This window comes from Pipistrellus hanaki, assembly GCF_964339955.1.
Source record: "Pipistrellus hanaki genome assembly, chromosome: 15".
In the NCBI taxonomy this organism is placed as follows: domain Eukaryota; kingdom Metazoa; phylum Chordata; class Mammalia; order Chiroptera; family Vespertilionidae; genus Pipistrellus; species Pipistrellus hanaki.
The window spans coordinates 42,788,040-42,802,901 of NC_140517.1; the positions used below are offsets into that span (position 1 = coordinate 42,788,040).

At 51.9% G+C, this 14,862-nt stretch overlaps 1 protein-coding gene across 1 annotated transcript in view; it reads left to right on the plus strand.

Annotated features, from left to right (window-relative positions):
- Positions 1 to 14,392, plus strand: part of RELB (RELB proto-oncogene, NF-kB subunit) — a 31,268-nt gene extending 16,876 nt beyond the window's left edge. Inside the window, exons 4-11 of the mRNA XM_084860797.1 lie at positions 2,577 to 2,734; positions 4,222 to 4,313; positions 4,447 to 4,578; positions 7,682 to 7,786; positions 10,269 to 10,484; positions 11,830 to 11,898; positions 12,033 to 12,110; positions 13,626 to 14,392. Coding sequence (XP_084716923.1) covers positions 2,577 to 2,734; positions 4,222 to 4,313; positions 4,447 to 4,578; positions 7,682 to 7,786; positions 10,269 to 10,484; positions 11,830 to 11,898; positions 12,033 to 12,110; positions 13,626 to 14,011 — 1,236 coding nt within the window. The 3' untranslated portion in view covers positions 14,012 to 14,392. The remainder of the gene's footprint in view (positions 1 to 2,576; positions 2,735 to 4,221; positions 4,314 to 4,446; positions 4,579 to 7,681; positions 7,787 to 10,268; positions 10,485 to 11,829; positions 11,899 to 12,032; positions 12,111 to 13,625) is intronic.
- Positions 14,393 to 14,862: the final 470 nt, after the last annotated feature.

Below are 14,862 nucleotides of genomic sequence, written 5' to 3' on the forward strand. Positions count from 1 at the left end.
GGTTCAGACCAGGGCCCAGCTAGTCACCTAACAAAGCTTCATCGGTCTGGCCCATGGTTTAAAGGGTTTGGTTTTATATGTTTTTAAAAAATATATTTTATTGGTTTTTTTTTACAGAGAGAAAGGGAGAGGGATAGACAGTTAGAAACATTGATGAGAGAGAATCATCGATCAGCTGCCTCCTGCAGACCCCCAACTGGGGATGTGCCTGCAACCAAGGTACATGCCCTTGACCCGAATCAAACCCGGGACCCTTCAGTCCCCAGGCCAACACTCTATCCACTGAGCCAAAATGGTTTCGGCTATATGGTTTTTTTTAACGTGTTTTTTTTAGGGAGAGGGAAAGAGAGAGAGAAAAATCAATGAGAAACATCAATTGGTTGCCTCTGCACGCCCCCAAGTGGGGATGGAGCATGCAACCGGGCATGTGCCCTGACCCGGAATCCAATGGTTCAGGTCTTGGTGCGCAGGAGGGAGCTCAACCAACTGAGCCACACTGTCAGGACTAAAGGAGTTGCTTTTTATCGACTGCCGCCTTTGGCTGCTGAGCAGAAATTCGGCCCATTTGCCAAACTTTCTTTTTTAAAGAGAATCTGGCTCAGCCGGCGTGGCTCAGTGGTTGAGCATCGACCCATGAACTAGGAGGTCACTGGTTCCATTCCCCGTCAGGGCACATGCCCAGGTGTGGACTCTATCCCCAGGGTGGATCAAGCTGCCTCCTGCACACCCCCTGCTGGGAATGGAGCCCATGACCCGGGCATGTACCCAGGCTGGAAATCAAACCATGACTTTCTGGTTGATAGGTCGATGCTCAACTACTGAGCCACATCAGCCGGGCTAGTCTCTCTCCTTTTGAAAAAAATTGAGTTATATTTTAAGTTGTATATCTTACAATGTTAATTTAATCATTAAAATTTAAATGTAATTTTAAATATCTAATTAACAATTAGCTTAGTCAAATTAACCTGGAATATGAAGTTAATATTAAATTTAATATAATAAGCTTATAGATGATCATATTTTATCTTCACATATTTGTTAAGATCATCTCTGAAGTATACAGCTTGATAAATTTTTATTTATTTATCTTTATTGTTGAGGGTATTATGGATGTACCCCATTTTTCCTCCATTGCCCCTTCCATCAGTTCCCGTCCCACCCCAGGCATTCACCACGCTATTGCTTCTATCCATAGGCTGTGCATGGATGCATATAAATTACTTGGTTAATTTCTCCCTGCCCCTCCCCTTCTCCTTGAGATCCAGCAGTCTGTGCCATGATTCCATGCCTCTGAACCCATTCTGTTTATTAGTTACTTATGTACACACTATGGAGCTACTCAAAATACACCTTTATTTTCCCATCTTTTTATTGTTGTTAATCCTCACCCAAGGATATTTTTCCCATTAATTTATTTTTATTTTTTAAAATATATTTTATTGATTTTTTTTTACAGAGAGGAAGAGATAGGGATAGAGAGTTAGAAACATCGACGAGAATCATTGATCAGCTGCCTCTTGCACACCCCCTACAGGGGATGTGCCTGCAACCAAGGTACATGCCCTTGACCGGATTCGAACGTGGGACCTTTCAGTCTGCAGGCTGACCCTCTATCCACTGAGCCAAACCAGTTTCAGCTCCATTAATTTTTTAGAGACAGTGGAATGGAGAAAGGGAGGGAGAGAGACGTGGACTGGTTGCCTTCTGCCCATGCCCTGAAATGGAACCTACAACCCAGGTACCTGTTCTTGACCAAGAATCGAACCACAGCCCTTCAGTGCGTGGGCCAACACTCTAACCACTGAGCAACACCAGCTAGGGCAGCACCCATCTTTGTATCATCTTGCATGGCTCTGATATCTTTGATCCGGTGACCTGCCGTTGGGTTTGTCTGGTGCCTCCTTACACTTAGATTCAGGTGAGGCACTTCTGGGGGCGCTGCTACAGCCGTAAGGTGTGTCCTTCCCGGCCATCGGGCATGCCTGAGTCCCCTGAGTCCAGTCTCGGTGATGCTGACCTTGATCACCTGGTTAAGGTGGCGGACACTGTAAAGGTGCCTTCCTGTCCTTGTCACAAGGAAGTTGTCTGCGGGCAGTCCTGAGAGACCTGGTAGGCATCCAAAAAAAAAAAAGTATTTTATTGATTTTTTTACAGAGAGGAAGGGAGAAAGATAGAGTTAGAAACATTGATGAGAGAGAAACATCCATCAGCTGCCTCCTGCACACCCCCCACTGGGGATTGCCTGCAACCAAGGTACATGCCCTTGACCGGAATTGAACCTGGGACCTTTCAGTCCACAGGCTGATGCTCTATCCACTGAGCCAAACCGGTCAGGGCTCATCCAATTTGTAAAAGTCTGAGTGGCCAAAGGAAGCACACCTGGGGGCCGCGGACGTGTCCCAAAGCCCTCCGGGCACCAGCTGGACGCCTCAGGTTGAGGAGCTCAGAGGGTCTTAGGCAGACGCCCGTCCATCACTCCAGGGGAAGGGGGTGGGGGCCTACCCAGGGAGTCCCCAGGCGTTTGGATAGATGCAGCTGTCTACGCTGGGACCCCAAAGAGCCCTGTCTTCCTGCAGCTCCGGGACTGTGGCGGGCTGCGGGAGGTGGAGGTGACCGCCTGCCTGGTGTGGAAGGACTGGCCTCACCGAGTGCACCCCCACAGCCTCGTGGGCAAAGACTGCACCGACGGCGTCTGCAGGGTGCGGCTGCGGCCTCACGTCAGCCCCCGGCACAGGTACCCGCCCCTGACCCCAGCCCCTGCGCTCTTGGCCGTGGAGATCCCGAGGGGCTCGAGTCACCCAGGGAGACCTCGGGGCCCGGCCCCGCTCAGCCAGGCTCTCCCGATTGCATCTCCCAGCCGAGGGGCCTGAGGCCCGGGCAGTGGAGGGGTCTCCTCAGGCCTGGCGCCCTGCCCCACCCGTCCGCGTCGTTCTATCTATCTCCGCATCGCAGAGGAGGAAACTGAGGCTCTGAGAGGCTGCAGGGCTCCAGAGAGCCAATGGCAGAGCTGGGATCTGACCCAGGACCTGGCTCACCTGCAGGCCTGTTCTTTCACTCTATAATTTATATGTTTTTAATAAATAAAAATTTTAAAGGTTCAGAAAGGGTGTGCAGTGAAAAATGAAGCTCCTTCCTTCTTTGGTCTTCCAGACACTAGTGTCCCTTCCTGGAGGCAATTAAACATGTGCTCTGCATAGATAGATCTTTTCTCTCCTTATAAATAAGAGCAGACACTCGAACCTCATTTTGGTGTTCCAGTACATATTGGAGATCAAGCCTTTCAGAACATTTAGAGCTGCCCTATCCTTTTTACTGGCTGTATAATATTCCAATGTGTGGCTGCACAACGTGACTTGATATCCATATGTATTATTGATATCAGATAGGAAGGGAGAAGGAGGAAGATAGAAACAGCAGTGATGAGAGAGAATCATTGATCAGCTGCCTCCTGCATGCCCCCCAGCTGGGGATAGAGCCCACAACCTAGGCATGTGCCCTGACCAGGATTCGAACTGTGACATCTTGGTTCCTAGGCTGAAGCTCAACCACTGAGCCACACCGGCCTAGCAGGTCCTCTATTAATGGACACCTACAATGGTTTCAGTCCCTTGTGCTTCTGTGATAAACTGGGTTGCAGTGAATTGCTTGATGTATAGATCATTTCTTCTCTGGGGTAAATTCCTAGAAATGAGATTGCCGGCTCCACGCGGGTACATGTATACTCTCGGTGGTCTGTACATTTAGGAGGAGCACGGATTTTGTCTCTCTTGTTCCCTGCTCTATCCCCGGCACACGGTGGGTGCTCAGAAAATACCTGAGGAATGAGTGAAAACGGCCAGATCGTCCTCCGGTGTGTAATTGCTGAAGCCCATTCCAGCCCCACAGCAGGGGCGAGCGTGGCGGCTTCTCCCCCGCCTCACCGGCAGAGGGCGCTAGCACACACGCTTTGATCTTCGCTGTTTGGATGAGTTCGTAAAAATGGGCATTGCGCTGGTGTTTCATTTGAGTTTTCTTATCAGTGAGGTTGGTCAGTGTTGACGCCCCTGGAGGGTTTGAACCCCAGACCGTTTCAAAGCTGGGACCGCTGGGCCCTGGTGCCTCAGCCTCTGAGACTGTGCGCCCCAAGGCAGGGAGCCGCTGCTGGAGTCCTCCTGGGGGTTAGAGCTACCCCTGACCCTGGTGGTGACCTCCCTTCCCACCTGCCTCCCCCTCTCCCCCCAGCTTTAACAACCTGGGCATCCAGTGTGTGAGGAAGAAGGAGATCGAGGCTGCCATCGAGCGGAAAATCCAGCTGGGCATCGACCCGTATAATGGTGAGCCCAGCCCCCTCTGCCCACGCCCCGCCCTTGGCTTCTCTGACCCCACCATCTCCTCCGTCCTTCCCTCTCCCCCACCCCCCACCAGGCTATCGACCCCCACCTCAGCTTTCCCACGTCTCTCTCACAGCTGGGTCCCTGAAGAACCATCAGGAGGTGGACATGAACGTGGTGAGGATCTGCTTCCAGGCCTCTTACAGGGACCAGCAGGGGCAGATGCGCCAGATGGAGCCCGTGCTCTCTGAGCCCGTCTATGACAAGAGTGAGTGGAGGGTGCTGTGGCCGTAGGACTGTCTTTGGCTGCAGGTACCAAAAAGCCCCACAAAGGCACATGCCCCAAATAGTCCTGGGGATAGAGCCTGCAACCGAGGTACGTGCCCTTGACTGGAATCCAACCTAAGACCCTTCAGTCCTCAGGCTGACACGCTAACCACTGAGCAAAACTGGCTAGGGTGGGAGTTCTTTTAAAAAAAATATATATTTTATTGATTAAAAAATATTTTATTGAGAGGAAGAGAGAGGGATAGAGTTAGAAACATCAACGAGAGAGAAACATCGATCAGCTGCCTCTTGCACACCCCCTACTGAGGATGTGCCCACAGCCAAGGTACATGCCCTTGACCGGAATCGAACCCAGGACCTTTCAGTCTCCAGGGCGACACTCTATCCACTGAGCCAAACCGGTTTTGGCTATTTTATTGATATTTTACAGAGAGGAAGAGAGAAGGATAGAGAGTTAGAAACATTGATGAGAGAGAAACATCGATCAGCTGCCTCCTGCTGGGGATGTGCCCACAACCAAGGTACATGCCCCTGACCGGAATAGAACCTGGGACCTTTCAGTCCGTAGGCTAAGCCAAACCTGTTTCTGCTCATATATATATATATATATATATATATATATATATATTTTTATTGATTTCAGAGAGGAATAGAAACATCAACTATGAGAGAGAATTATTTATTGGCTGCTTCCTGCACACCCCCCACTGGGAATTGAACTCGCAACCCAGGCATGTGTCCCTGACCGGAATCGAACCGGGACCCTTCAGTCTACAGGCCAATGCTCTCTCCACTGAGCCAAACCAGCTAGGGCGTTCTTTATGTGTGTATGTCTCAGTTATGAAGTCTGGTCTGTGGGTTCAGCTGCTCAGCAGCATCGGGGAGCTGGTTCAGCGGCTCTGTGATTCTCTTTGCTTTCCCCTCGTGGTCGTGAGCTGGCTGCTCCAGCTCCAGCCATCACGTCTGTATGCGAGGCGTGGTGGGCAGTGTCCCCCTGTATGGCAAGCAAGCTGTCCACTGACAGTCCAGGGTCAGCGTTTCCTGTGTGGCCTAGGGAAGCGGGACCGCCTAGTGTTGCAGGATGTACAGCCTGTGCAACTGTCCTAGGCCATCCTAGGGAAGAGGCAGCATGAGGAAAAATATTTCTGTCTTTGACAGAGAAAATAACATATTTCCCAGAAACCCCTGCCTCCCTGGTTGACTTTTTTAAAAATATATATTTTTTATTGATTTTTTTACAGAGAGGAAGAGAAAGGGATAGAGAGTTAAAAGCATCGATGAGAGAGAATCATCAATCAGCTGCCTCTTGCACACCCCCTACTGGGGATGTGCCCGCAACCAAGGTACATGCCCTTGACCGGAATTGAACCCGGGACCTTTTAGTCCGCAGGCCGACGCTCTATCCACTGAACCAAACTGGTTTCAGCTGACTTCTTTTTTTTAAAAGAAATTTTTTATTGATTTTTAGAAAGAGAAGTGAGAGGGATAGAGAGATAGAAACATCGGTGAAAGAGAAACATCATCATAGGCTGCCTCCTGCACTCTCCCTACCTGGGGATCCAGCCTGCAACCTGGGCAAGTGCCCTGACCGGGAATCTAACCAGTGACCTCTTGGTTCATGGGTCAGTGCTCAGCCACTCAGTCACATCAGCCGGGTTTCCCCTCCCCTTTTTTAATTGACTTCATTGAGATGACCTTGGCTAATAAAAATCACACAGGCTTCAGGGATACAGTTCTATAACACATCATCTATATATTGTATTGTGTGTTCACCACCCCCGTTAGACGTCTGCTTATGTCCCATTGGCCAGACGTGGTCCCGTGGTTGCAAGGGAGTCTGGGAAAGAAAGCATTTAGGTTTTCATCCTATATAGAGGAGTACTGGCATGGAAGAGGGGGTTGGGAATGGCTGCTAGGTTTTAGCCAGCTTACAGTGACTGCCATAGCATTTAATATGGGGCAGGCTGTCCTAACTGGTATGGCTCAGTGGATAGAGCGTCAGCCTGTGGACTCAAGGATCCCAGGTTCGATTCCGGTCAAGGGCATGGACCTTCGTTGCAGGCACATCCCCAATAGGGGCCGTGCAGGAGGCAGCTGATTGATGCTTCTCTCTCATCAATGTTTCTAACTCTCTATTCCTCTCCCTTCCTCTCTGTAAAAAGTCAATAAAATATATATATTTTAAAAGTGGGGAAGGCTATTACTTCAACCAGGGCTTTTATGGATGCTAATGATAGAACCCCAACTCAAATGGGCCAAAAGAGAAAAAAATGAATTTGTTCCATTAACTAAAAAAAACCTAGAGATAGCACAGTATCAGGTCTGGCTGCTTCCAAGTCCTCAGAGATGTCATTAGGGGTCTGTGTCCTCTCTAGCCATGCTCCCTCCGTGTGAGAGTCATTCCTGGCAAAGCCGTCCCACCTGCGGGCAAGATAATTGTGTGCAGCCTTAGGCTTACCTCCTACCAGGCTGGCACCTCTCCCAGTAGTCTTGCTCAAAGTCTCAGGGCTGTCTCTCATTGGCGGGAGGTTGGTCACGTGTCCAGTCTCTGACCAATCAGCGGTGGCCAGGAGGAGGTGATGTTCTGATTGGCCAGGTCTGGGACGCCTGCTCACTGCTGAGCTAGGGAGTGGACTCAGCCTTACCCAACCCCGGTGCCTGAGATGTGGGGTGGTCCCTCCAAAGAAAATGCGGGGGGGGGGGGGGCAATTAGCAGAAGAAGGACCAGCACTGGTAGAGGTAAAATAACAGGTGCCCACTACAGGTCTCAGGACATGAGCCCTCAATCTAAGAACTGGCTCTAATGCCTTACCCTGCCATCTGTCCCTAAATTCTGAGGGTCTCTCCTTCAGGTAGACACTCATCTGACCTCAGCATGGAGGATTTGTGATTGTCCACTAGCCCCCTCTTGTTTGAGCGGCTTCTTTTCCCACCCCGACCCCGGGTTCCAGGAGGGACAGGTGCCCTGAAGACAGGATCCAGCCCAGGGTGGGCACCCCGGGTACCTGGTAAGGATTTGGTCACTGAATCCCTGTTTTGTTTTGTTTTTTTCTCACGTACCTCTTCCTCGTGCTCCTTCCCAGAGTCCACAAACACGTCGGAGCTGCGCATCTGCCGGATCAACAAGGAGAGCGGGCAGTGCACGGGGGGCGAGGAGCTGTACCTGCTGTGTGACAAGGTGCAGAAAGGTGAGCGGCCGGCGCCGCAGGCCGGGGGCTGGCGGCTTGGGGGGTAGCCGGGGAGGAGCTGAAGCACCGGCTGTGCGGCGGAAGGATCCAGAACTCTGGTTTTGGAGTCAGACACAGCCGATTGGTTCATTCACGGAGTCACTCACTCCTTCACGTACAGAGAAGGAGGGCCTGCAGACCGCGACCACGAGCTCACTGCCTGGGGGCTGATAGAAAACCCGTGGAGTTGCACAAATTAATGCTTTATGGTGGTTGTGATAAGGGCTTTATAGTGGGTGTGATAAGGGCTCTGGCTGGAGAAAACGGAGGACCACAGGGGATGAGAGGAGCCATGTCACTCATGTCTGTTCAAATGTCCCTCCTAAGTAGGTTTCTTCAGAAACCCTCTACTCTGTTTCCTTCTGTCTCTCTCTCTGTCGCTGCTTCTCCCTGTCTCTGTGTCCCTCTGCCTGTTTCCCTTTTCCTCCCTTTCTCTGATTCTGTCTCATCTCCTGCTGTTCCTGTCCCTCTTCCTTTGTTTCTCTCACCCTGGCCAGTGTCGTTCAGTGGTTAGAGGGTCAGCCCACGCACCCAAGGGTCTCACACATACACATCCTGTCCCTTCTCTGTTCCTGGACACCGCTGACTCACACACTCCTTTAAAAAAAAAAAAAAAGCCCTGGCTGGTTTGGCTCAGTGGATAGAGCATTGGCTTGTGGGCTGAAGGGTGCTGGGTTCGATTCTGGTCAAGGGCACATGCCCGGGGGTGTGGGGTGGTCCCCAGTAGGGGGTGTGCTGGAGGCAGCCCATCAATGATTTTTCTTTTCTTATTTTTATTTTTATTTATTTATTTTTTAAAATATATATTTTATTGATTTTGTACAGAGAGGAAGGGAGAGAGATAGAGAGTTAGAAACATCGATGAGAGAGAGTCATCGATTAGCCGCCTCTTGCACACCCCCTACTGGGGATATGCCCGCAACCAAGGTACATGCCCTTGACCGGAATTGAACCCAGGACCCTTCAGTCCCCAAGCCGACGCTCTATCCATTGAGCTAAACTGGTTTCGGTTCTTTTCTTTTTTTAAATATATTTTATTGATTTTTTACAGAGAGGAAGGGAGAGGGATAGAGATTTAGAAACATCGATGGGAGAGAGAGACATCGACCAGCTGCCTCCTGCACACTCCCCACCGGGGATGTGCCCGCAGCAAGGTACATGCCTTTCAGTCCACAGACCGATTCTCTATCCACTGAGCCAAACCGGTTTTGGCTTTTTTTAAAATATATTTTATTGATTTTTTTTTTTTTAACAGAGAGGCAGGGAAAGGGATAGAAAGTTAGAAATATCGATGGTTAGAACATCATCCCGATATGCCAAGGTGGTGGGTTCAATCCCCAGTCAGAGCCCACACAAGAATCAACCAGTGAATGCCTGAGTAAGTGGGACAACAAATTGCTGTCTCTCTCTCTCTCCCTTCATTTCTCTCTAAAATCAATAAACAAAGATTAAAGTAAAATAAAATAAATTTTAGCCGAGGCTGGTTTGGCTCAGTGGTAGAGTATCTGTCTGCGGACTGAAAGGTCCCAGGTTCGATTCCGGGCAGGGGCATGTACATTGGTTGCGGGCACATCCCCGGTGGGGGGTGTGCAGGAGGCAGTTGGTCGATGTTTCTCTCTCATCATTGTTTCTAGCTCTCTATCCCTCTCTCCTCCTCTCCGTAAAAAAAATCAATAAAATATATTTTAAAAAAATAAATAAATAAAATAAAATAAATTTTAAGTGGGTGTGTGGAAGAACGAACATAGCAGACCTGAGACCGTTATCCTTTGAAAGACCTGCTGACAAGGTCGGCCCTCGTGTGTCTGAGAGTGCCCTCCCATCCCTGGGGGTAAGGGGGCTCCCTGCGCCTGCACCGTGGTTTGTGGGGGGCATGGGCTTCGGGGTGTGCCAGGCACAGTGCCCGCCTCATGGCATTGGGGAGGCGGAGGGGACCAGCCCCCAGGGAAAACCCTGGGCTCTGAGCGGCTAAGGAGCGTCCCTGGTGGACAGCATCGCGTGTGTTCTCAGTGTGTTCCCGGGGGATTGCCATGTGGGTGCGACTCCGCCGGGAGAGGACTCCTGGAGCTTGTGCCGGTTTCCTCCGGACTCGCTCCGGGCCCCCTCGCCCTTCCCCAGGGCGCCTGGTAGCTCTTTGCTGTGACCCATCACAGCCGTGAGGCCCCTTCGTGAATCACTGAGCCTGACGGCGGTCTTGGGGACCCCTGACCTAGTGGGAATGTTGATTCTAGTGGCCGTTCGGGTTAAAAGGATTAAATGAGATGCTATAACATAATGGGTAGGGACTGTCCGTGTGTCTCACTGTAGGTGCTGAACAGAAGGTGAGCGACCACAATGACTCGTTTGGCTCTTAGGCATATTAATGTCGATTTGGGGGATCGGAGGGGGTTGGGGGCCCCAGGGGCCAGTGTCCTTGCTCAGCTGATGTCCGGACTGTCCGCAGAGGACATCTCCGTGGTGTTCAGCAGCGCCTCCTGGGAAGGCCGGGCGGACTTCTCCCAGGCCGACGTGCACCGCCAGATTGCCATCGTGTTCAAGACTCCGCCCTACGAGGACCTGGAGATCCTGGAACCCGTGACCGTCAATGTCTTCCTGCAGCGGCTCACCGATGGGGTCTGCAGCGAGCCCCTGCCCTTCACCTACCTGCCCCGGGACCACGGTAACCACAGCAACTCAGGACTCAGTGGTAGAGTATCTGTCTGCGGACTGATACTCTACCCCCACCCCCACCCCGGAGACCAGGCCTTTGGCCTTGCTTGGGCAGCTCAGAGGGAAAGGGGAAGAGGCAGAAGTAGAGTGCAGGCTCAGAGCTGGACAGACTGGGGTTTGAATCCCGGTTCTTTCACTTACTGGCTGTGTGACCTTGGCCTCTCAGCGTCTCACTCTTCTTCTGTGCAAAATGGAGATGATAATAGTACCCACCTCATGGCATTTTGGGGGAGGATTTTTAAAAAGTATTTTTTTATTGATTTCAGAGAGGAAGGGAGAGATAGAAACATCAATGATGAGAGAGAATCATTAATAAGCTGCCTCCTGCACGCCCCCCACTGGGGATTGAGCCCACAACCCAGGCATGTGCCCTTGACCGTACTCGAACCTGGGACCCTTCAGTTCACAGGCGAATGCTCTACCCACTGAGCAAGACCGGCCAGGGCTTCGGGGAGGGTTTAATCATTGCTCTCCTCATCTCGCTGCTCATGCCTGGCCCTGTGCTGAGGACATAGTGGTGACCAAATAGCCCCAGTCCTACCCTCATAATTCGCAGACCTGTGCAGGGCAGACCCAGTCACATACAGTGACAACCAGAGTGGGCAGGACTGGGAAGGAATTGCTCAGGGGACTCGATTGCCCAGAAGGGGTACCTGACCCAGACTTAGGGGTCAAGGAGGGCTTCCTGGAGGAGGGGGCAGCTGAGCTGAAGATGGGAGGATGAATAAGTAGTTCTCCAGGAAAGCGGTGGGAGTTGAGGAAGAGGGTTATTTTGTTTTCTTAATCCTCACCCAAGGATAGTTTTTCTATTTTTTATTTATTTAGAGAGAGAGTGGAAGGGAGGGAAGGAGATAGGAGAGAGAGAGAGAGAGAGAGGGAGAGATGAGAGACACACATCAATTGGTTGCTTTTGACATGTGCCAGGGATCAGGCAGGGGACAGAAATTCCAATCTAGGTACGTGCCCTTGACCGGGAATCAAACCCGCGACCCTTGGGTGCGTGGGCTGACCCTCTAATCACTGAACGACACTGGCCAGGGTGAGAAAGAGTGTTATAAGCAGCTAGAACAGCAAGTGCAAAGGCCCTGAGGCAGGACAGTGCCTGGGGTGTTCCAGGAACAACAAAGACCAGCGTGGTTAGAAGTGGGTTTGTGTTTTACCCTGATTGAGATGTGGACGTCTATTTGCATGGGTTGGTCAAGAACTAGAACAGCTCAGCAACGTCCTAAATGGTCTCTAAAAAATGAATTCTTAATTGTTCTTATTGATGGATTACTCTGATATCTCCTGAACAGACAGCTACGGCGTGGACAAGAAGCGGAAACGGGGGATGCCCGACGTGCTTGGAGAGCTGAACAGCTCTGGTGTGTCCCTTTGCCCCTCCCCACACCCCTCTCCAGCTCCCCGGGAGGGGGTGACTGGCCCCATGTCCTGCCTGCCCCGGGCTGGGCGGCAGGGGCTGTTGGGTCCAGGGGTCCTCACCTCTGCCTTCCCGCAGACCCCCATGGCATCGAGAGCAAGCGACGGAGGAAAAAGCCAGTCTTCCTGGACCAGTTCCTGCCCAGCCATGGCTCAGGTGGGTCCCAGTTCTGTGCCAGCGTGCCCATTCCCCGCCCCCCCCCCCCGCCCCCGGGGTGGGCTGAGGCTGAGCTGCAGTTCTGGCTTCTTCTGGTCCCCCCTAAGCTCCCACAAGGCCAGTGACACCTCACTTAGCCAGCAACATAGTGGGAAGAACAGCCATTCTGGACGCAGTCTGGAGGCTCTGATCTCCACTGGACCGTCCACTTGCTGTGTGACCTTCGCCAAGTCGCTCGCCCTCTCACAGCCTCAGAGGCGTGCCTAAAGGCTCACCACACACCTATCTCATTGGCCTTTTACACTTTAATGTATGTATTTTACAGGCACTCTGACAGGCGCAAAGTGCTTTGTGTGTCTTTTCTCATTTGATCTGCGCCATCGCCCTGCAAGGTGGCTGCTCTCATTCTCCCCAGCCCCCGTTTTGCTGAAGCTCAGAGAGCAGAAGTCGTTGGTCCAAGGTCACACAGTTAACCGGTGGTGGAGCAGGGCTTCTGAGCACCAGTATAGCTTAGTGACCACGGGTGTGAGACAGGCAGCAGGGAGTAGGAGGTGGGTGACTGGGGATGGCTGTCAGAGCCAGCCCACCTCACGTTCAGAGCCCGTCTGGTCTGACCACCCTCTGGCTTCTCCCCCTGCCTTCACCTCAACACCCATCCAGTCTCCAGTCCCCATGAACTGTAGTCCCATCTGGCTGCCATCAGAGACCTCCCACCTGCTGACCACTAGCTCTGCCCCTGACACCCCACTATTCCTGACACCCCGCTGCCCCTGACACCCCACTAACCCAGGGCGCCCAGCTCCAGGCCAGCCACCCACCACTCAGTTCAGCCTATACCATTTGTTGTCCCTCCCACCCCACAGCCACTGGTAACCAATGCCCAGCCTCTTCACCCTATTTGTTAAGATCATGTTTAATGGTATTCACAGCCAAACCCAACCCAACAGAGGTTTCGATAGGACAGAATGTATCTGTCCTTTCACATAAACACCGTCCAAAGGTAGGTGGTCCAGGGGTGGTTTGGTGGCCGCATGGTCACCATAGTCCCAAGCTTCTGGCTTTTTTCAACTCAGTCTCCATGTCATGGTCCAAACGTCTGCTGCGGCTCCAGCCATCATGCCCACATTCCAGCCAGCAGAACGCGGGCAGGGCCCATATCGAGCTGCAAGGGATGCTGGGAAATAAAATCCCAGCAGCCCTGTGTTTCTTTCTGAGATAAGCATAATCAGACTTCGCTGGGGAAGTGTGTCTTGTCTCAAAAACAGGCTCTCCTATAACACACTTGTCATTTTACCTTCCAGTTTGGGGCCTGGTGACTTCTCCCATGGCGTGGATATTTCACTTTTTTGATTGTCTTTGTGTCTGGGAGGCGGGAGGGGCTGTTGAGCCTTGGGATTAGAAGAGGCCACACTGATCACACATTTCGCCGGGACTGGCCATTGGAGCTACAGCCTGGCCAGAAGTGGACTCTAAAGCCACCACCACACTTCCTTCTCTCTCTTCTCATCCCTGCAGGCCCGTTCCTCCCACCGTCAGCCCTGCTGCCTGATTCCGACTTCTTCCCCAGCGCCGTGTCCCTCCCTGGCTTGGAGCCCCCTGGTGGGCCGGACCTCCTGGACGACGGTTTTTCCTATGAAACCACGGGCCCTGCGCTCTTCACCATGCTGGACATGCTGCCCCCTCCTCCGCCACTGGCCAGCGCTGTCTCGGGCAATGGGGTTGCAGGGGCCACCGTCGGGGAGCCATCGGGCCCTGAGCCAATGACACTGGACTCATACCAGGCTCCGGTCCCTGGGGATGGGGGCACTGCCAGCCTTGTGGGCAGCAACATGTTCCCCAACCAGTACCGCGAGGTGGGCTTTGGGGGTGGCCTCCTGTCCCCCGGGCCTGAGGCCACGTAACCACCTCAGTGCCAGAGGAGAGGCACTGGGTGGGGAGGGAGGTGGACGGGGCCATGGGAACCCAGCCAGGATGGGCAGTACCCCCTTTGGGCCACCCTTGGTTAGGTCTCCCCACCTCATCCTTCTGAATCGGACGTTGTCAGCATTGGTGAGAAGCTCTGCAGCACGGGGTTTCCCCTGAGCCCACTTTACAGATGAGAAAACTGAGTCCAGAGAGGAAAGGGACTTTGTTCCCATGCACTTAGTCCCCACAGTTGGGGACACCTTCTCCTGGATGATTCTGACGAGTGTACATACGGAGGTATTCCAGCCCGCCTTCCCCATGAAGATAGGGGACAGACAGGCTGTTGTCTTTCCAATAAATATGAGTTTTGAGCCTTAGGGGTCTTGTCTCTTTTTTTGTTATTAATTCCTCCTCAGTCTGTTCTTAGGATGCTTATGTGCCCGTTCAGTTTTTATTCTTTTTTGTTTTATGTATTTACTTTTTTTCTTTTTTATTATATTTCCAGGATATATTTTTTTTCTCATTTCTTTTATTAAGGTATTATATGTGTACATACCTTACCAATCCCCACCCCCACCCCACTCCCATACATGCCCTCCTTCCCCAGAGTTTTTCGTCCATTGGCTATGCTTATATGCATGCATACAAGTCCTTGGGTTGATCTCTTATCTCCCCCATATCTCCCTATCCTCCCCGCTGTAATTTGACTGTTTCTTTTACTGTCTGTACTTACTTTTTTATTGTTGACACCGTTACAGATGTCCTCAATTTCCCCGCTTTTACCCGCCTCCACCCAGCCCTCCCCTTCTCCCCTCATCTCTAACCCATCTTCCTTTCCCCTTTCCCA